The sequence below is a fragment of the Microtus oregoni genome, unplaced genomic scaffold (genome assembly GCF_018167655.1).
Source record: "Microtus oregoni isolate MIOR12 unplaced genomic scaffold, Mior012 000040F_ref0000088, whole genome shotgun sequence".
Lineage (NCBI taxonomy): Eukaryota > Metazoa > Chordata > Mammalia > Rodentia > Cricetidae > Microtus > Microtus oregoni.
The window spans coordinates 1,353,909-1,378,322 of record NW_024543207.1 but is presented as its reverse complement, the minus strand read 5'-3'; the positions used below and the strand labels follow the sequence as shown (position 1 = coordinate 1,378,322).

The following is a 24,414-nucleotide window of genomic DNA, read 5'->3' as shown; positions in this document are numbered from 1 at the left end:
CCGCCTCCTGCTCTCAACTTTTCCAGCCCAAAGGCTGGGCTGCCCTTCCCTATATAATTCAACCATATTGGTTACCCTATTCTGTTTTATCTACCCTTTACTCTCTTGACTTTCCCCTCCCCCTTCTCCTCATGTGGGCCCGCTTAGGGTCATGTTCATGCTGGACTCTCCCAGATGTCCCTGCCTGTGGCTATACTTTCCCTTTTATCCACAAGAAATCCTCCCCTCCACCACACCCAGGAGCAGTCCTGGCCTTCTTTTTTATGTTATTTTTTCCATTCACATACCACAGCTCCAGTGGGGAAGTCAGAAGACAGCTTGCAGAAAGCTGGGGTTCTCTTCTCCCACCATGTGAGTCCCAGGGATTGAACTCAAGCCGCCAGGCATTAGCAGCAGACGCCTTCATCACCGAGTCCTCTCACCCGCCTCCTTCACCTTCACAACCCGAAACTTCGTCAGCATTTCTCTCTTTCACTGAGCTGGCGCTTAAAGAATCTGAGTCAGGGGGGCTGGAGAGATGGCTCAGAGGTTGAGAGCACTGACTGCTCTTCCAGAGGTCCTGAGTTCAATTCCCAGCAACCACATGGTGGCTCACAACCATCTGTAATGAGATCTGGTGCCCTCTTCTGGTCTGCAGCATATATGTAGGGAAAATGCTGTTCACATAATTAATAAATAAATCTTTAAAAAAAAAAAAAGAATCTGAGTCAGTTATTTTAAGAAGTATCCCCTACCTGTTCCAGCCCAGTGGTTCCTCATGCCTTGATTGAGTTTGAGGTCCCCTGGGAGGAGATAAACACTGAGGTGAGTACACAGTCTCTTCTTGAGGCATCTTAACTGGAGGGGCCCCATCAGTCAGCCCCCCGCCCCGAGGGTTGAGGTTAGCTGAACACCTGATCCACATGTTATCTGGTTTCTCCACTAAATAGCTATAATTTTCTCCTTGCAAATGGCAAGCTGTCCTCTGAGACACCTCAGGGCTGAGGAAATATCCTGTCCCTTAGCAGACATTATCTCTAAATATTTAGCGATCACTGCTTCCTGCCCAAACTTTTTTTTTAACTGTTAAGACTGTAAAGCAGTATTCCAATCTATTCCTCCTTCCACTTATCCCGCATCTCCTCCCTCTCTCCCCTCTGTTTAATCAGTTCACCTATCAGTATGAAATGGATGGGTTTCTCGTGTGCGTGTGTGTGTGTGTGTGTGAGAATGTATGTGGTCTATATGTATATGGGTATGCAAGTCTACATGTATGTGGGTGAAAGTGTGTGCGAAGGTGTGTATGCATGTATGAACATGCATGTGAAGACCAAAAGTTGGTACTGGGTATCTTGCTCAATTTTCTACACCTCATACACTGAGGCAGGTTCTCTCACTAGAACCCAAAGTTCATCAATCCTGTTAGTCAACTAACAGAATGTTTGGCAATTCCATCTCCTGAGTGATGGGATTACACATAGGCTGTGAAGCTATCCTGGAATTTACCTGTGATCTGGCAATCTGAACTCTGGCCTTCACAGTTGCATGGCGGGCATGTCTTTTCCAAACTAAGCCATCTTGTTGGCTGTTTGTTTTGTTTTGACAGAAAGCTACCTTTAGCTCAGGCTGGTCTCGAACTTGCTATGCAGTGAAGGATGACCCTAAACTCCTGATCCTCCTGTCTCCACTTTCCTAGAATACTATAGGCACGCACCCCTGCACTCTCCTTGTGCAGAAGTGGACTTTAGTTTTAGATTTAGTTTTAAGATAACGCAAGGGACAAGATCTCCTGAATAAATTGGGAGCACAGGGACTATGAGACAGGGTAGACGGGGGGGGGGGGGGGGGGGGGAATGGGAGGGGAGCGGAGAAAAATATATAGCTCAATAAAAACGATAAAAAAGAAAGACCAAAAACAAAAAACAAACAAAAAAAATAACCCAAGGGAATTCTAGTATGTTCTGGGAGCACACATGTTTTCCTGTTTATTCAAGTCTTTTGTGTCTGAAGGATTTTATTTTGGTTAACTCTATTAACTGCAGAGTTCTTAAGGTTAGAGCACATTAATTATTTCTTTTTTAAAATATTTATTTATTATGTATACAATATTCTGTCTGTGTGTATGCCTGCAGGCCAGAAGAGGGCACCAGACCTCATTACAGATGGTTGTGAGCCACCATGTGGTTCCTGGGAATTGAACTCAGGACTTTTGGAAGAGCAGGCAATGCTCTTAACCTCTGAGCCATCTCTCCAGCCCTTAATTATTTCTTTTTGGTCCTCCTATCAGGTGTAGTGCTTAGACACCAAAGGTGCTTAAACTACTAGTTAATGAATGAAGGGCGATATTTGGGGTTCTTGCCTTACCTCTCTCAAAAACAACCCACCTGCTCTGTCCTCAACAGACCTTCTAGTCTCTGTTTTCTTTTTTGTATGTGTACATATGAGAGTGTGTAGTGTGCGTGTGTGTGCGTGTGTGTGTGTGTGGTATAGGTATGTGCCCCTGTGTACAGAGGTTAGAGGTGGGACACCCTGTTCCTGCTTTCATTCCTATGAGACAGGATTTTCAACTGAATCTGGAGCAAGGCCAGTTAGCAGCAAATTCCAGGAATCACCTGCCTCTCCCCATCCCCAGCCCCAGCATTAGGGTTACAAGGTCACGTAGCCACACCTGGCTTTTTGCTCGGAGTGTGGGGTTTGAATTTGGGTTCTCACGCTTGCATACACTCTTACCCGCTGAACTATTTCCCCAGGCCTGCTGTATTTGAAGACCTAGGTGGACATGGAGAGTGAACGTAAGGATAAAAATTGTCCTTGTGTAAGGCTGGGGATATCACTGGCTAGGCACTTGTCTAGTATGACAAGACTATTGCTTCAGTTCCTAGTGCGGGGTGCAAAAAAAAAAAAAAAAAAAACTGGTCAGGAAAATTCCCGATTAAAGTATGCAGAATAGTTCTGAGTGAAAATAACATAACTGGCACCTTAAATCAGATTTGAAGAATTCCTTCTCACGAGTGTGGTGGTCTGAAAGAGAATGGCCCCCATAGGCTTCCATGTTCGAATGTTTGGTTCCCAGTGAGCAGAACTATTTGGAGATGATTAGGAGGTGTGGACTTGTAGGACAAGGTGTGTCACTGGAGTGGGCTTTGAGGTTTCAAACACCAAGTCATGCCCAGTGTGTCTTCCTTGGCCTGCAGCTTGAGGATCTGATGTGAGCTCTCAGCTCCTTTGCCAGCACTGTGCTCCCTGCCGTGCTCCCTGCCGTGATGATCAATGATTAACCCCCTAAAACTTAAGCAAGACCCAATAAAATGTTTCCCTCTATAAGTTGCCTTGGTCACGGTGCCTGTTCACGTCAATAAAACAGTAACTAAGACACTTAGCATCCTCCAGCTTTATGTTTATGTCACGAGTGCTGACATTAGTTCGGTGGTGAGGAGAGGCCAGTGCAGCAGAGGCCAGTCACCCACCGTCTGTGAGGTGAGAGACCTTGATGACACTTTCAGGCACTGGCCACCAGCACAGCCTTGCAGAAATCCATGCAGGATGTACATAGGAGTGACCTAAAGAAGACAATCTAATCAGAGGCGTGTGTGTGCATGTGTGTGTGCATGTGTGTGTGTGTGCATGTGTGTGTGTGCATGTGTGTGTGTGCATGTGTGTGGGCACGTGTGGAGGCCAGAGGTTAACCTCGGGTGTTTTCCCACAGGAGCCATCCTCCTTGTACTTTGGAATAGGCTTGAATCTCAGCAGGTAGGCTGGCCGGCCAATGAGAAGCGGGTCTCCATCTGTCTCTGCCTCCTCGGCCCTGCAATCATTAGTGCCACCACACCCAGCTCTCCAGGAGGTGCTAGGGAGTGAAACTGCATCCTCATTCTTTACACAGAAAGCACTTTACCTGCTCCCCAGCTCCTCGTCTGAATTTGGGCCTCTGACGTTATGAAAGGTTTATGGTATAATTTATGGCTTTTCAACCACGTTTTAGCTTGTATGACTAAGTAAAGCTTGCTGGTTTATTATATAAAAAAAAAACAAACTTAGCTCTGCAAAAACATATGCTCGCCATATATAATTGAACTTAATGGCTATCTAAAGCCTTCCTTCTGCCTTGGTCTGAAAACATAATCCCAATTTGGGAGCAGAACTGACAATTTAGTTGATTTTTTTTTTCACTTCTCAGAGTTGCTGTAGAGGGAGAAGGGCTCAAGTCCTATTAAGGAAGAGCTGTTCAGAGCGCCTGTAATTTCATGCATTTCAGATGCAAGTAGGAAAGGCTGGGGCATATACTTCAGTGGAAGAGCACTGGCCTATCTTGTGCAAACCTCTAGATTGAATCCTCAGCTAAACAGACAAAGAAGGAAACAATTACATATAAGCTGAACTCTCTTCTAACCGGCAGCAGGATTTGGGATCCACTCTGTCTCCCTGGACCCTTCACTGTGGTCAACTCAGATGTCTGTCTTGAAGGCCCTATGGGACTGTTACATATAATCTACTGATCAGAACTGCTGACCCGAGAGATAATGGGGTGGCTCTGAGGGTAAAGATGCCCCTGCCAAGCCTGACAACCTCAGTTCCACGTGGTGGAATGAGAAAACTGACTCCTGCAAGTGGTCCTCTCCCTTCAGACACTGTGGTAATTCATGTCCTCCTCCCCATAATACAATAAACAAATTAAAATGTAATTTTTAAAAAAAAATGTATTATTCCCATGGTGGTATATGTCTTTTTCTGTCCTGTCAGCCAGCTCCCAAATAATGACATGGAGCTTACTATCAGTTATGTAAGCCTAGCCTTAGCTTAGGCTTGTCCCACTAGCTCTTATAACTTAAATTAACCCATTTATGTTCATCTACATTTTGCCTCATGTCTTTTTACATTATCTCTGTACTGCCCATCCTGCTTTCTCAGTGCATCTAGCTTCCCCTGAACGCTTGGATTCCTCCTCCTCTTTCTCTCTTCACCCGCCTATACCACCTGTCTAGCTAATGGCCGTTTAGCTCGTTATTAAACCAATTGCAGCAATATACCTTCACATAGTGTACAGATATCCCACAACAGATGCGTGTAGCCACAGCTTACTTGGCAAACTACAGCAGAAGGAATAGTAAGGTTGAGGCTAGCCTGGGCAGAAACTGAGCAAGTTCTTACTTCAAAATAAAAAAGTTTTAAAGGGTTGGGGGTGATCTCAGTAGAATGATGCTTACCTAACATAATCAAGATCCTGGCTTGATCCCAGTATTTCAACCAACCAATCAAAATCATTCCCTACAAGACACATCACAAACTCACCATGGTGGAGTCCCCCCAAATCTGCCAGAGAAGGACTACAGTGTTCAGCTACTCCAGAGAGACCTCAAGACCAAACTGAGGACATTTTGACAAGAAGGCTCTGTTTTGGCCTTGTGTGTCTCTTTCTTCACAAGACTCTTCATGTGTTGTGGCCTTGTTTCTTGCCTTCTCCTGACTCCTGTGAGAGTGTGAAGACCCGGTTGCTTTCTCCTTCCCCTCATGGCCCACCTCACCACCTGTTCTATCACCTGGCGTCCTTGGACCACACAGGCAAAGTGAGATGACTGTAGGATACCCATCAGAGGGGACTTCTGGGAGTCTTCATTAGCCAGCTGGCAACTCTCCTGGGCTGGGATCCTAATGTAGCCCTGAGCCTTTCTCAGGGTGAACTTTTAAGCACAAAAAAACCCACATCCTGGGTTGACATCCTTCAGTTAACAAGAACAGTTAGCCAGAAGCAGAACTACAGAAGCCAAAAAACAAGGTCAGTACATTCAGGGACTTCCCTAGAATTCTGATTTTGATGGATTAGGTCTTTGTTTTCACGTTGGCAGGTGGTACTGTCCCTGTGTGGTATTGTACGGCCCGAATGGTACTTCTCTCATTGAGTCAGCTGTGCTAAGGTCTGAGGGCCTGCTACAACAATGACCCTCTAATCTCAGATTCCTCAAATCAGTTCTTTAAATTGTAATGCAAGAGGTCCTAACATTCCTCTGTTCATTCTTGGAACTCTGGGAGCAGAGGGTGTAGAGGCCAGACCCTGTCTTCGCCCCGGACTCCTGTTCTCAGTGGACAGATCTTTTCTTTCTCTTCTCTTCTCATCCTTTCTCTTGCCTTTTCTATTTTCTAAGACAGGATCTCACGTATTCCAGGCTGTCCTTGCACTAGATATATAGCCAACAATGACTCTGGCCCTTCTGCCTCCACCACCCGAGTCCTGGAATTATATTCACATGCCACCACCCCCAGGTTATGTGATGCCAGGACCCTGTGCGTGTCCGACAAGCATCCTATCAAATATACTGCAACCCCAGACTGGAGATTTTAGTCTAGAGCAGTGACAGGCAGAGAGGCCCTGGGGCCTTCAGAACATTCTCTGGACATTTGCAATGGCCTTCCTGATGGCACAGAGAAAAGGCTGACTGGGGGAGTGAAGAAGCTTAGCTGCTAAGTCTGTCCCATGGACACGATCGCTATCCCCGTAAAAGTCCATCTCTGTCTCATCAGCGTCTGTTACGGGGTCAATGGCTTTGGAGGTTCTTGAGGTTAGTCCCCTATTGCTCACAGTTGGCTTTGTAAGAAATAAAACCTGATGCTCATTCTCAAAATAAAGTGTCTTGAGTCAGCTTTGGTCTAATTACAGATACACAAAAATCAACCCCCATTAAACTCTGCTAGTCTAGTAGCCCCCCCCCCCCCCCGCCAAAAGTAGGCGTTTAGGGTAAGACGTTATCACAGCCAACTACCCCGAAGATACAACACGATCATGAGCCTGATAATCTTTGAAACAAGCAGGATGTGAGACAGAGATGAACCCATTGTGCTGGCTGCTGTCCTGTCAATGTGACCCAAGCTCCAGTCGTTTGGGAAGAGAAACCTCAACGGAGAAGATGCCCCAGCAGACTGGCCGGCGGACAAGCCTGGGACGCATTTTCTTGATTAGTGACTGACGTGGGAGGACCTAGCCCGTCGTGGGCAGTGCCGCCCCTGAACTGGTGACCCTGGTATAAGAAAGCCAGATGAGTGGACTATGAGGAGCAAGGCAGGAGGGACATTCTTCCACAGGTTCTGCTGAAGTTCCTGCCTTGAGTTCCCTTCTGGACTTCCCTCAGTGACAGAGTGTGAGCTGTGAGTTAATGGTTGAAATAAATCCCCTCAAGCTGCTTCTGGTCAGGGTGTTTTATCACAGCAATAGAAATCCTAACCATGATACCCAGGCACAGTATTTGTCAAGAAGGAGACGTGTGAGACTCCGCAATGGTTACTCAGTCAATGAGGAAATCAAGGAAGGGACCTGTGTTAGGGTTTGAAAACTGTCCTCTGCCCTCAATGAGCAGGCCTGTCATTCTGAGATGGCACCTGGCTTTGTAAAGTCACAGAAGCACCTGCCTTGCTCTCACTACTCTCAGTCCCTAGTGATCTTATTAGGAAGTGAGAGTTCTCTTATTAGAAGGTGTTAGTCTGTGTTTCCCATTATGCGTTCTCAGGTTGGCTTCTATTGTGTGATGCTATTTCTGGGGCTCTACGAACAAATGTTCACTTACCCCAGGGAATCAATTACAGATGAAAAGGTGGATACCACTAAAGTCCTGTTCTGATGAACCACGAAGTGTTACTGGGTCTTCTTACAGGAATATGGGTGAAGGGTTACTTACAGGACTGAAGACAACCATATCACCAAAATCCCACCCCAGCGTGGGTGACAGCCCACTACAGCTGGAAACTCGGAGCACAGTACCCAGTCACAGGTAGCTCAACAGATTAAAGGGTGTCCTTTCCCGGTAGCAGTTCAGTTGGTTTGGGCCTTTTCCAGGCAGCTCAGCTCTGGGCTTTCTCAGCAGTCCTTACTGCTTATATCCGCTTGGAGAGGGAGGAGCCTAGTCTATCTGGCCGGTTTCAGGGACTTCCTGAAACTACTGAGTTGTTTACTTCCTGAGCTTAATGAAATACCCTGCAGCATGGACCATTCTACCTCCCAGTAAACATCCTGTTGTGTTTTCTGAGCTTCCCTCCAACATGGAAATGATGCATGGTAGCTTTACGTTATTTTTCTAAAGTCTTTGGAACAGACAGTAGTGTGTCTGTTCATACACATACACAGCCCAGTGATTCTCTTGTTTCTGCTCGCCCAGTAGTGGGATTGATTATAGATGTCCAACATACCTGTCTTTTTAAAATTTTTATTTATGTGTATGTGTATTTTGCCTGTGTGTATGTCTGTGCACCGTGTGCATACCTGGTACCTGAGATGGGCAGAAGAGATTATCAGATCCAGTGAAATGTTAATCATTATGTGGGCTCTGGGAGCCGAATGTGGGTCCTCTGTAAGAGCAACAGGTACTCCGTCACTGAGCCTTCTCTCTAGGCCCTGGGCTTCAAATGTTTGTCCTAATTACATTTATTTGTGCATCTATTTATTTAGGGATTATGTTGTGTGCTTTTATGTCACTGCATTAGTATGAAAGTCAGATGATGGCTCTCAGGAGTCACTTCTCTCCTTATGCTGTGTGGGTCTTAGGAACCAGACTCAGATGGGCAGGTTTGTGCTAAGCACCTTGCCTGGGAGCCATCTTGCTGGTTGGCATCTATCTTTCTTTCTTTCTTTCTTTCTTTTCTTCCTTCCTCCCTCCCTTCCTCCCTTCCCCTCCCTCCCCTTCTTTCCTCCTTCCTTTCTTCCTTCCTTCCATCCTTCCTTCCTCCCCATCCCTCCTCCCCCTTCTTTCCTCCTTCCTTCCTTCCTTCCTTCCTTCCTTTCTTCCTTCCTGTAATAAGGAACCATAACTCAGATCCTCCTGCTTGCTCAGAAGTATTTTCACTAACTGGCCTCTCTCCCCAACCCCAGACAGCATTCTTTGCTCTGTATCCCTGGCTGGCTTAGACCTCTCTGTAGCCCAAGATGGCCTTTAACCAGCAATTCTCCTGGTTCTGCCTCCCAAGTGCAGGGATTACGGGCATACCCCAATCCATTCCAATTAATTCTTAAGGAATCTGGCAATTTGTACACCTTTGTTCCCTACCAGGAAGCCTCCAGCTAGATAGTGATTTTGTGCTTTTTTGGCCAGCTTAGAGTGTCATGTCTCCACACAGGACCAGAGAGAGAGACTCAGATGATCCATTCTTTTGACCACTAATTGAAGTCCTGCAGGTTCAAAACTGGTTTTACAAGTTGCTGAAGGAGGGATAGCCCCAGTGACCTGCCTAATGCTGTTGGCTGGCAACAGGCCCAGACTGGGCCACTCACAAGCTTTACCCTGTGATGCCTTGGATCTTGAAACAGGGGAAAGTGAGTCTTTGCTAGTGCCAGAACTGAAAAGCACAGGGTGTCTTTCAGTGGACGCTTTCCCTCCCTGAACCAGCAAAGACTGAGGAAACGAAGACAAACCGAGAAAGCCTGAAGACGAAGAAGGAGGGGGCAGCATTTGCATGTGTTTCCAGTAACTGCTGGGGCGCTGCTGTTTCTCATTGAGTTCCTGGTTAGGAGAAGATCATATCGATGACTCCCCGCTTCGGGAAAGGCGTAATTGAGTTGGGTTTTTGTCTCTTGAAGTCAAAGAGGTAGAGGGAAATGTAAGTAATTCCTGGCTTCACTGTAGAAAGGAAGAACAGTTTTGAAACTGTCTGAAGAGGCTGCCGGGGCACTGGAGAGATGGTTAGGAGCACTGGCTGATCTCCCAGAGGACCCAAATGTGATGCTCCTATAGGAGCACTGGCTGATCTCCCAGAGGACCCAAATGTGATGCTCAGTACCCGCGTGATGGCTTGCAACCCTCTGTGACTCCAGTTCCAAGAGACCCAATTCCCTCTTCTGGTTTTTTGATAAATGGAGCACAAACCACACATGCAGGCAAAACACCCATACACAGAAAGTAATAGAACAAAAGAGAAGAAGTTGCTGAAAGCCAGACAGGAATACCTTTGCTTTGTGATAACAGCTTGACATTTTGAAATATTTTTTTTCTTCCACTTTCCTACAGATAAGCATAAATGAAATCATGATTTTTGTTTGGTGTGATTTTTAAAGCCCATGCCCTTATCACTTACAGATTATACTGTAGGCATTTCTATGTCAACATCCTTCAAAATGTAAGTATTGCCCATGGTAATTAATGTCTTTGATCGGGATCCAACTACGTGGGTATGAGTGCAAGAAACAACTCCACTTAGCTCTTTCCATTTCTAAGAATAAGATCTGTGATGTAATTAATAGGAAAGAAGAAAGTTGGTCAACACAGAGAGGCAACATTTATCTCTGTCAAGTGGGAGAGAGGAAAAGACCCTGTATAATGCAGCTTCCTTGGGAAATATGTCACTGGTAAAAAGCCAGTGTTTTCTTTTCTTCTTCACCATTTACGCAAACAGAGGGAAGTGGCTCTAGAGAGAAAATGTCAACATTTTCTAAGCACCCCCTTAGCTGCTTAACAAACTTGACTGCTTAGCTGTAACAGGTACTGGGCTGTGCACATTACACAAGAGTCCTTTAAATATATTCAAATATTTGTCAGGCAGTGGTGGCGCACGCCTTTAACCCCGGCACTCGGGAGGCAGAGGCAGGTGGATCTCTGTGAGGTCAAGGCCAGCCTGGTCTACAAGAGCTAGTTCCAGGACAGGCTCCAAAGCTACAGAGAAACTCTGTCTTGAAAAAAAAAAAGGTATTCAAATATTTATCTGTAATATTGAGTTAGCAAATGGGTATTTCTAAGTCCCTTATCGGTACTGTAAGAGAAAAGACACCAGTATAAGCCTGGGCGGAGTGTCATGGTGGATCAGTATTTATGAAATTAGTATTATGTTAATATAAAAGTTATGGTGAAGTACCCAGGAGGGTCCCAGGCTTCCTGACTTGCCTTCCCTGGAGGCTGCACTCTATAAACCTCATGGCTGGCAGCTGAGTAGCACATAGATAGTTTCTGACCTGGGAACCTTTCTCAAGACTCTGGGCATTGCTTTCATTACGTGAAGGCAGACAGGGCTAGTAATGATGGCCCCAAAAGGGAGCTCACAACTTTAATGTTGTAGGATGCTGCTTGTTTGTTTCCCAGCCACTCAGACCCAAAATAATCACACAGAAACTATATTAATTAAATCACTGCTTGGCCTATTAGCTCTAGCTTCTTATTGGCTACCTCTTACATCTTAATTTAACCCATTTCTATTAATCTGTGTATCACCATGTGGCTGTGGCTTACGGGCAAGTTTCCATCCACTATCTGTCTCCGGCAGGGCTCCATGGCTTCTTCTGACTCTGTCTTTTTTCTCTTAGCATTCAGCCTAGTCTGCCCTGCCCAGCTCTATTCTGCCCTGCCATAGGCCTAAAGTAGATTCTTTATTAATCAATAGTAATCATAGCATAGAGAGAGGAATCCCACATCACTCTAAGGGCAATCAGAAGGCGCTAAATTCTCTCTGCTCTGGTTGCTTCCATGGAAAAATGTCTTTTTTCATAATCCCTAACAATAATCTATAACCATTTGTCCTTATGCCCACAGATAAGTGTAGTATTCACCCCATCAAGGAAACCTCTCTTTGCAACAGGTGGAGATCATTACAAAAAACCACAACCAATCAAAATATAGAGTGGTGGAGCCCAGTGGATACATCCAGAAAACACTCTTGCACCTAAGGTTCAGTGTTGCGGGATATTTGTTCATGCTATGTGAAGCTGTGTCTGTCTTTTGCCTCACCTGTCTAAGGCACTTGAGTAGCTTAATAAAGAGCTGACTGGCCAATAGCCAGGCAGGCAGGAGAGAATAAGTGGGTCTTCCAGGCAGAGAAAGGAACTCAGGGGTTAGAATCTGGGTGTGACAAGAGACGCCAGTGATTGACACACAGAGGGAGTTGGACATATGGAGTGGAGGAAAGGTAAAAAGCCATGTGGTAAAATGTACATTATTAGAAACAGGCTAATTTAAGTTATAAGAGCTAAAACCAGGTGGTGGTGGCACACACTTTTAATCCCTGCACTCAGGAGACAGAGACAGGTGGATCTCTGTAAGTTTGAGGCCTGACTGGTCTACAGAGCAAGTTCCAGGAAAGGCTCCAAAGCTACAGAGAAACCCTGTCTTGAAAAACAGACAAGCAAACAAACAACAACAAACAGTTTTAAGAGTTAGTTGGGGATAAGCCTAAGCTAAAGGCCAAGCTTTCATAATTTGTAATTAGTCTCTGTAATTATTTGGGGAGTTCGATGAGGAAGATTGGTACATGTGGAGGTCCGGCCTGTATATGCAAAAATAGGGTCTGAGAAAGCTGAGAAAAGTCCAGGACACAGAGGCCACTGTTTGCGGACATATAGAGGTGTGGCTCCTTTAAGAGGCCCTGCTATGCAGCTAAGCACTTGAATGGCACTCTACTAGAAAGAATGGGAAACTTAGATAGAAACACCTTTCATAGCATGAAACCAGCAACTCTGTAGAGCTGGGGTGGTTAAATGTGGCTCCCAGCAGGGGCCCAGGGGCATGAAGCTCAGCTCTCACTGACCCATGGCAGAGCAGAGCCAGCTGCCAGGATCATGTGCTAAGCAGGGCCACTAAAGGTTTGGCTCACGTGGTCAGAGACTGCTGCAGACACATAGGAAAGCCAGGTCCAGATGAAGAATCCTCTAAATCGGTACAGGGGAAGAATCTTAGGTACTCAGAGATGCCAGTGAGACATGGAGGGGGTCAGATGTATGGAGGAGAGGTAACAAGCCATGTGGCAGAACATAGATTAATATAAACGGGTTAATTTAAGTTATAAGAGCTAATTTGGGATGAGCCTAAGCTAAAGCTGAGATTTCATTATTAATAAGAAGTTCCGTGTCATTATTTGGGAGCTGGTGGTCATGATAACACCTGATAAGCCTGGCAACAGCTCAGGGAACATTGAGGAAGAGAGGGTGGAAAGATGTTAAGAGCTGGAGGATCAGAGAGTTCACTGTGAGACTGTGTCTCCTAGTAATGCCAGAAGCTACACCCATAAGGACTCACCAACATGTCTGCCAAGCATGAGATGAACAAGAACCGCACCAATGGGCATGCCAAAATGGATGAGGAAAAGTCCAAGAGGCCTCAGCCCTACAAAGAGCTGTAGGTAACTGAGGAGATCTGGGAGGAGTGGTTGTCTCCAGGGAAGAGCACGCCAGTACAGGGCCAGTCAGCCCTGAAAATATACATGCAAGTATCATTATCCATACTGAGCGGGCTATATTTAGGAACGTATATGTATGTACATGTACATATATGCATGTGATATCAATTAGTGAGAAAGAAGGCCCTGAATTTGAAGGTGGGCAGGAGGGGTAGATAGGAGGGTTTGGAGGGAAGAAAGGGGAGGGAGAAATGTTGTGAGTCTACTACAGTCTAAAATACAACTCAAACCAGAAAGGAACACCACAGTGATAACTGGAAGTACAGCTGAAACTGTTCAAGGTTTTCATTAAATTTAAACTCATATGTAAATTATGTACAGAAATAAAAGAAAATGTGTCTTCTAATAAGTGAACCTTGCTTGGAATTCCATCCCATTTGAATAAATTCTCTTGCCCAGTATCTCTGTGTCTCTGTCCAATTCTTTCTTCTTGAAATGAAAGAACCTGGGTACCACTGGGCGCCCCTCAAAATCCACTGTTATCAGCTAGTGAGCCAGAAAGGAGGGTAAAACCAGTGAACCCAGCCCCAGGGACCCAGTCCGGGAACCCAGAAGGGACTCTCTAGAGCTGTGAATTTGTAATCAGTCTCAAACCTCTTTTCAGAATGAAAGCAATACAGCAGTGTTGTGCTTAATCTGACTTGTCAGCCTAACATGGTTTAGAATCACACAGAAATGAGTCTCTAGGCACATCTGCGAAGTTCTGGAATAGGCTAGTTAAGGCAGGAAGATTCGTCCTCAGTGTGGCTGGAGTCCTGAACTGAATGAAAAGGAGCTGAGCAGCAGCATTCCCTGCTCTCTGTGTCTGGACTGTGGATGCTGCAGACGGACTGCCTCCAGCTCCTGCAGTCACGCCTTCCCTCTAAGTCCCCTCCTTGATGGACTGTATCCTCAAACAGCCAAAATAAACCCTGTCCTCCTTAAGTAGATTTTGCCAGGTATTTTGCTGCATGGATCAGAAAACAAATGATAGCAGTTCCATCTTAAATTGCTTGTGCTACAGGGATTCCAGCCAGGTTCTACTACAGGGGATCCAGATTGCTTCTCTTAAACTCTTACCCTATAAGATAAATTTAGGACAACAGCCCTAAATAACACGGAAGTCATTACAGAAGACAGACTGGTCCTTCAGCACACACCCACACATGCGTGCACACACCCATAAACACATGCACAAACACTCACACATTCACATGTATATGCACACAGACAAACACATACACACACGTACACACACACACACTCACATATGCACACGTACATACACACAGACAAACAAACATACTCACCAACACCAACACCCCAAAAACTTCTGTAACCACAGTTCTCAGGAAAGAGTGGGGGCAGAATAGTGGGGGCAGTAAGGTCCAGAAAGCTTTAGTCAAAGACTGCAGAACTAACATGTGACAAAAAACAACTTGGCAAAGGGGAAGACTGGAAACCTTTGACTGAGACTGGCTCATAACACAGGCATAGGCACAGGGGCGTGCTAGAATGTTTAGGAGTCAACCACATAGCCCTGGGTGGAGTTATGAGATGTTAATGAGTGATGTTCTGCGTCCACAAAGTCATATACGGAACCAAAAAACACCCAAGCTATGAAATGAGCCAGAGAGCTGTGCTCTGCAAGAAGTCAAAAAGCCCTGCCCTAGGAAAGCAGCAGAGGCCCAACACTTCCTGCAGAGGGGCTGCAGGCTGCAGAATGCACTCTTCCTCTCTTCTCCAACTTGCTTTCCTGCTTGCAAGTATAGCTTCTAATAAACGACCCTGGCTTAGAAGTATAGCCTTCCTGAATAAATTTTCTCATTTTTCTTGCTAAAAACAAAACGTGGTAAGTGGCATTTTAGAAAGACCCCACCTACAGAAAGGTGACCAGATTGGAGAGAAACAGATGAAAAAGAGGCATGGAGAAGGTTTGCAGAGCAGTCCAGGTACACGCAGGGCCCAGCCTGGAGATACCCGAGAGGATGAGAAGGGGGAGGACACAGAAGACAGGAGGAAGACTCGGTAGATCCTGAGGGTCAATTATGGCTGGGAAGTAGGGAGGTGGGAAGGGTGCACTTACACACACGGAAGCAAAACACTTACACATAAATCTTTAAGTGAAAAAGAAAATGGATTTAGGGTAAGGGCTGTCACTTGAAGGTAAAACCCTTAAGAATATGTATAGCAGGCACAAGGCCCTACGTTCTTTCAGTCCCAACCAAGAAATGGTGACAGTAACCACCAGCAGCCGACACGTAAGCCCTTGAATCTCTAGTCTTTCTCAAAAAGCCAAGGGTGGACAGATACATGTTCTCTTCACATGGTCACCTAAAATAACTTTTTTCCTTAAAATTTTAACTCATAATTTTCTGTAGTGTATATGCTAAAGTGTTCCTCAACCTACTAATCTCAGCCAAATTCTGTTATAAATAAAATTCCTCTCAATAAAGTTTGTTGTTCTTTGAGAAAGAAGCTCATTGTATTGCACAGACTAGCCTCCAACTGGTGAAATCAGTAGTCCCCCTGCATCAGCCTCCTAAGTGGCCAGACATGTCCCCATTGCCCCTTTCTAGGACTAGGGATGTAGCTCACTCAGATGATTCAGGTAGGATGCCAAGGCTCTGGGAGCCAATCTCACCACATACACCAAAAAACAAAACAAAACAAAAAGTTTCTCAAGTGACTTAAGTGCAAACTCGCGTAAGACTTATTTTACTGTCCCCTGGCCAGTTTCCATTGTCCCCACTATCTCTTCCCTCATGAACCATAAGGTGAGCTACACACTAAATTTACATGCTGGATGGCTAAGCTTTAAACATGAAGTTTTTCCAGCACCACCTTCAAGATCAGTATTCATTCTCTTGGGAATAATTTTGTGTTAAGTGTATGATTTACTTAGAATATTTACTGAGGGAGCCGAGGCGCTGGCGGCCTGGGAAGGAGGACTATGAAGCTTCCGAACATCCTGCTCACCGGTACACCCAGGGTTGGAAAAACCACACTAGGCAAAGAACTTGCGTCAAGATCAGGACTGAAGTACGTTAATGTGGGTGATTTAGCTCAAGAAGGGCAGTTGTATGACGGCTACGATGAAGAGTACGGTTGTCCCATTTTAGATGAAGATCGAGTCGTTGATGAGTTAGAGAGTCAGATGAGCGAAGGCGGCGTTATCGTTGATTACCATGGTTGTGATTTCTTTCCTGAACACTTGTTTCATATAGTTTTTGTGTTGAGAACAGATAATAGTATACTGTACAAAAGACTTGAAACACGGGGTTATAATGCGAAGAAACTACAAGACAACATTCAGTGTGAGATTTTCCAAATTCTTTATGAAGAAGCCAGAGCATCTTACAGAGAAGAAATTGTGCACCAGCTGCCCAGTAATGAACCAGAGCAGCTAGAGGATAATAACATCAACCAGATCTCAAAGTGGATTGAGCAGTGGGTCAAAGATCATAACTCTTGACCTAGAGGAGGTTAGCCAGGCGCGGTGGTGCACACCGTTGATCCCAGATCCTGGGAGGCAGAGCTGTTCCACTTAGTGAGTTCTAGGCCAAGCAGGGCTATGTAGTTAAGACTCTGTCTCAAAAGGGGTGTGGGGGAACCAGCCTGGCCACTGTATAGCTACCCTTATTGATATCACTCAGTCACATAACAGAATGCCCAAGGATCAGCAGAAGAAAACTATGTTGCAGCTCTAGCTGCTGCCTGGATTTCTTTTTCTCCATGAGAAAGCTTAAAGAATCTCAGATACTAATATAAATTATTTTATTAAGGATTAAACCTAAAAAATCAAACTCAATGGATAATAAATCTGGTCAATGGGTAAAAAAAAAAAGAATATTTACTGAGTCACGGGTATAGGTCAAGGTGAGATAAGTCAACTGTACAAGCAAAATTTCTAAACTACATCTGTTGATGCCAACTAAACACTTTCTCTAATAAACCAAGTAAACCAAATATAACTTAAGTTTAAAAATAAATTAACTTTAGGCATGAATATGTAGTTTGGCTGCAGAGTGCTGCTTGCTTAGCAGGTGCAAGGCCCTGGGTTAAATCCCCAGCACCATCAAAATAGGAAGAGGAAAGACAGTGCCACTTTACTGTTTTCTACTCCTACCTCATGCATGCATACACAAGTGAATGTGACTGTCCACCGTTTGTGTAGTTCCAGGACCAACCTCAAATGTCAGTCCTTGCTGTCTATCACTCAGATCTCATCATATTTATTTATTATTTTCAGGGGACACACATTAACACACACCACTTTATTGTAGGTCAGAGCACAACTTGGTGGAGTTAGTTCTGTTCTATCATTTGGTCAAAATCAGGCTTGGTGGCAAAGGCCTTTATCAACTGATCCATCTTCACTGGACCCCTTCCCACCTTTCTTGAGACAAGGTTTTTGTTGTTCATTGCTGAACACACCAGGCTACTTAGCCTGTAAGCTTCCAGGGATACTCCTGTGTCTAGCACCCATCTTGATTCAGGAGCACTAGAATTACAGAAGGGCCTTGCCCAGACCCAACTCTATGAGCGCATGCTGGGGCTATCCAAACTGAGATCCTCCACTGGCACTGCCAGCACTTTACCCTGAGCCATCTCCCAGGCCCCATTAGCTGTACTGCAACTCTGCAGCTTATGAAAGAAGAGAAATATCCTGTTTTCTTTAAGTCTGTGTATGTTAGAGCACGCTACATTATAATACTGTAGTGTATATACAAGGTTACCCTGCAACAGCACAGTGTGCTAACAGGCTGCACTCTTTCCTGCTTATTTTTCATATAGGCTATAAACTTCATACTTGACTTAAAGAGATGAAAATGCAAACCCTTCAAAAATATCAAGGGAATATAATTAGTATTAGAAAAGAAATCATAGCCAGGCAGTGGTGGCATACACCTTTAACACTAGCACTCAGGAAGGCAGAGGCAGGCAGATCTCTGCGAGTTCGATGCCAGCCTGATTTACAGAATGAGTTCCAGGACAGCCAGAGATACAGAGAAACCCTGTCTCAAAAGACCAAAAGGGAGGGAGGGAGAAAGGGAGCACTGGAGAGGAGGTGGGAGATCCACTTGCCTTGGAAGAAGGGGAGAAGAAGGGGAGGGAGAGAGAAGAGAAAAAAAGGAATCATAAAATGCAAAATTATTTTACTAAATTTTTAATTACTACCAACTTTTAGCACATCTTGAAGTTCTGAAAATATGATGAATAACTACTGGCTTATAGATTTGAGAGTAGAGCTGTTATACATTAATTGTATATATAGAGGTAATTTTTATTTTTACAAAACAGTTATAGATCTTGGTAAGTGAGTACTGTATCCCAAGGATTCATTTCAAAAAGAACTCATTTTTGGACACTGTGAAAACCACACAAAGTCAGTTCCATCTTATAAACTTCCAAACTAAGCCTGGCCGCACACCTTGTCATCACAATCCTAGGAAGGTAGGGAGGGGGCGGATCACAAATTCAAGAACAGTCCTCAGATTCAAGAACTGCCCAGGCTATACAATAAATTTGAGGTCTGCCAATTACCATCTTTTCTCCAAATACAGCTAATCACTACTTATTTCAAGAGTTACTACAATAGAGTTCTTCTAAGCATTAGACATGCTGTCTTTAAAGGGGATGTTACTAAAGGCTATTAAAACTTAGAAAATCAGGTGACTAAAAAACAAAAATAAAATGACCGCAGAAAAAGACAGCACCAGAAGATCAGGAAGAAAACTCAAAGAACCATGTTTGAGAACACGATACACACAAGAATACACTGTTCTGAAGGGTCTACAGAATACCACCCCCTCCCCAAGACTTTTTCCTCCAAAGTCTCTGGGGAGAACCACTGCCTGGACAAGTCTAGCTACAGCGCAAAAGAACAGAAGACACTTCAATAAGAAGCTCTCCTAAAGCTGTCAATAACCCTAACATTTGAGAGGCAGAGGCAGGAGGATCCAGAGAGGGTTCAAGAAAACAAAGTGAAGCAATCCTTGCAGCACCCAAATTTATTTAGTCCCAGTACTCGGGAGGCAGAAGCTGAAGGATCTCTGTGAGTTCAAGGCCAGACTGATCTACAGAGTTCCAGGATAGCCAGGACTATGTAGAGAGACCCTGTCTCAAAATGAAAGGAAGGGAGGGGAGGGGAGGGGAGGGGAGGGGAGGGGAGGGGAGGGGAGGGGAGGGGAGGACAGGAAGGAAGAAAGGAAAGAAGGAGCAACTCTGGGGCTAAACACAACGGAGAATCCCACCCCTCCCCCAGCAAGACAAAACGAAAAGTGTAAGAGAAGTTTATTCTAGTAAACAGTAAGAATCACAAAAGCACAATCTAAAGCATTAGAAGTGACCATTTTCCCACTTTTTATGAAAATTGTGAAACTTTACAAGTATGTAAAGCAAAGGAAGACTACAAGACTACAAAGCCTCACTTATATTCAACAGGCATACCTTTTTCTTCTTTTACTGTATGTGCAGGTATGTGTGCATGTAGAGGCCAGAGGTCACTTCAGTGTTACCGTCAGATGCCAACCACCTTGTTTTCTCAGACAGTGTCTCACACTGGTCTGGAGCTTGGAGGATGGCTGGTTCAGGGGCTGCAATGAGGCACTGTCTCTGCCTAACCTTGCAACACCACTCCCAGCTTTTTACTTGAGTGCTGGGTAGTAAACTCAGAACCTTGTATTTTGTGGCGAGCACTTTACCAACCCTGCTATCTTCCCAAATTAAACTGGACATTTTAAATAGTCAAATTTGGGCTGGAGAGATAGCTCAGTAGTTAAGAGCACTGGTGGCCACTCTTCCAGAAGACCCAGGTTCAATTTTAAGGACCCAGAGAGCAGCCTACAATCATCTGTAACTAGGAGATCTGATGCCCTCTTCTGGACTCTTCAGGCATCAAGAACACACTCTAGATGTGCATACACACAAGCGTGGGCAAAACACTCAGTCATACACGTAAAAGAAAAATAAGTAAATCTTTAAATAGCTAAGGAAATGAAATGATCAAATCCAACCTCAAGTATTTAGATCTGTCACAATAAAGTAACTCAAAAGTTAGTGGTGGTACAGTATGTGTGAGGCCCTTGAATTTAATCTTCTAAAACAAAAGAAAAATTATAATTTTGGTTATTTAAGGTAATTCTTATTGAAGTACGCTGAAATTACTCTAGTAGATGCATCTATGGAAAAGCACAAATAAATAACGGAAAGAAAAATACCTACCACTTGTTCTGCCCCACACCATTCAAAGAAATCCTGCTAATTACTTAATTTGACCTCATGGGTGAACCTATCTGACACTCTAGTAGTGAGTGGCTTCTAAATACCATACGCTTCACCCAGACGTAGTGCCAGAACCCCTTAAAGAGTCCCAGGTACAGGTGTTTCAAGGAAAGAAAAAAACTGAAATGCCAACTTGAATTAAAAAAAAAAAATCAATTGTCAGGACTGAATGCTGTTGCTAGGTATAGGTTGAGGAAAGGTTTATTGTAGATAAAAACAGGCAGGGGCATGTGGAAGGGTCCAGACTGAACCTGGCCATGTAAGAGGAGTGAGGAGATCCCCTGGGAGAAGAACCAGAAGTCAAAAGGAGCAAGCGGCCAAGAGACCAAATAGCCCAAATGGCTGGGTTATATAGAAAGAGCAGTAGTACATGAAGCTCAAGGGCTGGAAAGGTTGAGGGTTGGGGACTGGGTAGGAAGTGCTGAGGAGTTAGGACTCTGTAACAGGCAGTTACTGGTGATGTTGACAGAGTCAGGCAGCCAAAACCCGCTTTGATAGGTACCCCAGTTAGCCATTTGTCCTGAGTTTAAGACCTAATAAGGTCTTTAAACAAGTTCTGTTTAAGCAGTCTAAAGCCAACTGGTTTCTCATATAGCTCAGACTGACCTCCAATGGTGTAGGAGGTCCTTCTGTATTTGTGTAGCCCATCCTCTTACTACACTCCAACTTACTATGTAGGTGAAGATGTCCCTGAACTTCTGATATTCTTGCTGGGATTATAGGCATAAACCACCGAGCTGTTTGTGCAGAGCTGGGAATCAAATTCAGAACTCTCTACCTTCTAAGTCATATTCCCAGCCCCTAAAACTTTAGTAAATAACAAATTTAACAAACTGAAATCTAATACAGGCTTAAGTGCCTAGGGACAAGGTAAGAAAACTCCTGGTCCTTGAAAAGGAATATAAAGTATGTCTATGACTCTAGCACCAGGGAAACAGAGGCAGGAAACCAGGAGTTGGAAGTCAACCTACAGTACACACCAAGACCTTTGTCTTTTAAAAACAAAAAGGGCAAGGGAGAACCTCCCCAAAAGAATGGATAGTTTATAGTTCTGGTATGTGTATATTCAATGAGAAGAAGAAATATATACAAGAGAATCTCTAAAACCAAGAAGACAATGCAAAATCCTAGCCTCCTGCACACTATCACTTCTTGGACTTGCCTATATTTTTTTAAACAAGCAAAAAAAGTCAGGCAGTAGTGGTGCACATCTTTAATCCCAGCACACGAAGGCAGAAGCACACGGATCTCTGAGTTTGAGGTCAGCCTGGCCTACAAGAGCTAGTTCAAGGACAGGCTCCAAAACAACACAGAGAAACCGTCTCAAAAAAAAAAAAAAAAAAAAAAAAAGCTAAAGATTAGCTAAGAGTCTGGCTGAATCTTGGTCATAACTTATGAAGTAGACTATTTATGCGAAATAATCACAACAGATGGTTTCAACTACCTGGCATCAAAGAACTTCAAAAAAAAAAAACAAACTATGTATATGTTGCAATATCATTAAATTTCAACAAATTCTTCCAATTATCTTCATGGGAACCAATCACAGAAAAGTGTTGACAGCTTTAGCTTAAACATTCAGAGTAATGCCTCTAAAATAAAAGGTGCTTTCTCACCATTATGGCTCAGTGTGACAACATCAAAAAGGAGGTTTTGTTAAGTTTTAGCTTTACGGAGTTCTATCCATATGGAATCAAAATGTTAACCCTGAAATACAGTCTTTTTTTCTTTTTTGCTTTTCTTATATTTTCTAAAAATGTCTTATAATCTGTTTTGTTCCAGAGGAGGAAGGGGAGTAAAGAACAATGTGCAGTACTGAGAAGCCTACTTTCTCAATCTTAATATTTTCTAAATGAATACTTCTAAAATCGCGTTACTACGGCACTAGCACCTAGCTTCTAAATCGCACAACAAAAAGAAAACACAGGTCACCTGCTTTCCTCACAGTAACTGTAATTAAACAGGTAGTGTGCCCCTTTACAGTCAAGTGTCTTCAAGTGCCATCAATTGTCTTCAAGATGACTACTAGTGAGGCACGTGACCATTTCCATCAAGACTCACTTCCCTGGACAGTTTAATATCCGGGGAACACAAACAGTCCAGGAGGGGGAAAAAAAAAACAACTCATCTTTCTACCGCTGATAAGTTTGGGGAACTAAAAACTTTTTTTTTATAGGTATGAACTGGAGTTTTTCTGCTGTCCTTTCTGAATTCTAAAAACTTACACCTGTCTGACTCGCAAAATGTGTTGTCTAGAGTTTCCATACTGAAACGAAACAAGCTTCCGGGCCACCTCATCATACATGATTTATGAAATATCCAAACCTGCAAGTCTGTCTTTAAAAATAACCGCTTCCTTTAAAGCATGGGTATGTAATAAGGTGAAACGTTAACTACAGAGTCCAGATGTTGGAAAGAGACGGTCACTAGCATGTTTTCAACTTCTCTGTAAAATTTCTGGGTTGGGGGGGGGGGGGGGTGGCGGGTGGAGCGCGAACGACCCTTCCAAAAGTCAGAATACAATTTAAGCCTATCTAAATCTTTGCGGCCTTTCATCAAATTACAAACCCGGTATTCCCAGCACTTCACGACAAAGCCCTCCCTTAAAATGGCAAAACTAAGGGCAACGACGGATAAACGAACCGCAATCCTAACTCATCTCTCTCTCACACCGAGTTCACCCAAAAAGTTACTTCCTCGGTTTTAAAGCAATTTTCGTTGACTTTTTAAACAAGACCCAGTAAAATAACTTTGCTAATTCTCAACGGCACAGAGTAACTGAAGTTTTACATAAAAAGGGGCCGGCAGCAAGTAGCTCCAACAGCAAGACTCAATAGTTGGGAGCGCTGGGGGGCTCCGAGACTTTGGGTGTACCGAGCTGTCTCAGGTCGGAACTGCAATCGTTTGCGAAAGAAAGCAAGGCAAAGACGGCCAAGATTTCAAAAGGAAGAGTGCTTGTGAGCGGAGGAAGAGGACATCCAAGCACTCGGGGTCGGTACCGGGAGGATCCGGAACGCACAGGGCCCCGCCGGACGGGGCTGACCCCCACACTCCTCGGGACAAGTTGGGCGCTCCGGGCCACTGGGTTCCCGAGCCAGGGGCAGGTGCGGCCTCGGCCGGCGCCCACCGGGGCCCACCTGGAGCCCGCGCCCCCGCCGCCACCCCGCCCGGCTCGCCCGTCCGCCCGCACCTCTCGGTCCTTGAGGCCCAGCAGGAGCACCTCCTCCATCAGGGTCAGCCGCGTTTCCTTGGAGTCGCCCTTGTCGTCGTCGTCCTGCTCGTCGCGGCGGCTCTGCGCCTCGTCCTCGCCGCTGCCGCCGCCGCCTCCCGCCGCCCGCTCCTTGTCGGCAGCGTTCCGGGAGGCCTCGGTGCGCCGCTGCACCAGGCCCGAGCTCCGCTGGGTCAGCGAGGTCATGACTCCGGCCGAAGCGCCGCGCCGGACCGACAGGGTCGCGGGACCGGCCGGCTCTCCCTCACCGCCCCGGCCCCAGGTGCTTCCGTGTTAATCCTCGGCGCTGGGGCGATGTCCGTGGGCTGCGGGGCCGAAGGCGGTCATGAGGAGCCGGGGCTGGGCGAAGCCGGCGGGCCGGGAGTCGGCGGGGTACACAAGGGTGCCTTCCGCCCGCGGTCGTGGCCCCACACAGCCCAGGATCCCGAGCGGAGGCGGCGGCGGCGGCGGCGGCGGCGGCGGCGGCGGCGGCGGCGCTTCCCAATATGGCGGCGCGCGCTGACGTCACCGGAGGATGTGGCAGTGCCGCCGCGGGGCGGGCCGGGGTGCCGGAAGCGGAGCGAGCGAGGGGCGTGGCTGGCCGCCTCCAACCCCGGCGGACTGCGGGGCTTCCAGCCGTCGTGGTGTCACTCGGGTCAGGGACTGGAGGTCCGGAGCGGTGTCGGACTCCGCTGTCATCTTCCTCTGCCTTTTCCTTCACGGTCCGACCTGGCGCCAGCGACCAGCCAGGCCTCTCCTGGATCCCGGAAGCAGAGGCCACGGGAGGGCGGACCCCGCCGAGCCCTTAGCATCCCTATCAGTCCTCG

The 24,414-nt window shown here is 45.6% G+C and overlaps 2 protein-coding genes across 2 annotated transcripts; one reads left to right on the top strand and one right to left on the bottom strand.

The window, feature by feature from the left end:
• Nucleotides 1-733: 733 nt before the first annotated feature.
• LOC121433564 (Golgi phosphoprotein 3-like) lies at nt 734-24,134 on the bottom strand. Its single transcript, XM_041632022.1, has 2 exons — nt 23,570-24,134; nt 734-782 (listed from the first exon to the last, which is right to left on the bottom strand). Exons 1-2 carry the CDS (start codon nt 23,792-23,794, stop codon nt 756-758), a joined length of 252 nt encoding a protein of 83 aa, XP_041487956.1. The 5' UTR covers nt 23,795-24,134; the 3' UTR covers nt 734-755.
• Nucleotides 16,021-16,567, top strand: LOC121433563 (adenylate kinase isoenzyme 6-like). Its single transcript, XM_041632021.1, has one exon. It carries the CDS (start codon nt 16,046-16,048, stop codon nt 16,565-16,567), a length of 522 nt encoding a protein of 173 aa, XP_041487955.1. The 5' UTR covers nt 16,021-16,045.
• Nucleotides 24,135-24,414: the final 280 nt, after the last annotated feature.

Excerpts from the sequence above, each read along its gene's own strand:
- LOC121433563 (XM_041632021.1), top strand. The coding sequence starts at position 16,046 with ATGAAGCTTCCGAACATCCTGCTCACCGGTACACCCAGGGTTGGAAAA.
- LOC121433564 (XM_041632022.1), bottom strand. The coding sequence starts at position 23,794 with ATGACCTCGCTGACCCAGCGGAGCTCGGGCCTGGTGCAGCGGCGCACC. Across the intron at positions 783-23,569 it reads TGGGCCTCAAGGACCGAGAG|GGGACCTCAAACTCAATCAA; the intron begins GTGCGGGCGGAC and ends ATCTCCTCCCAG.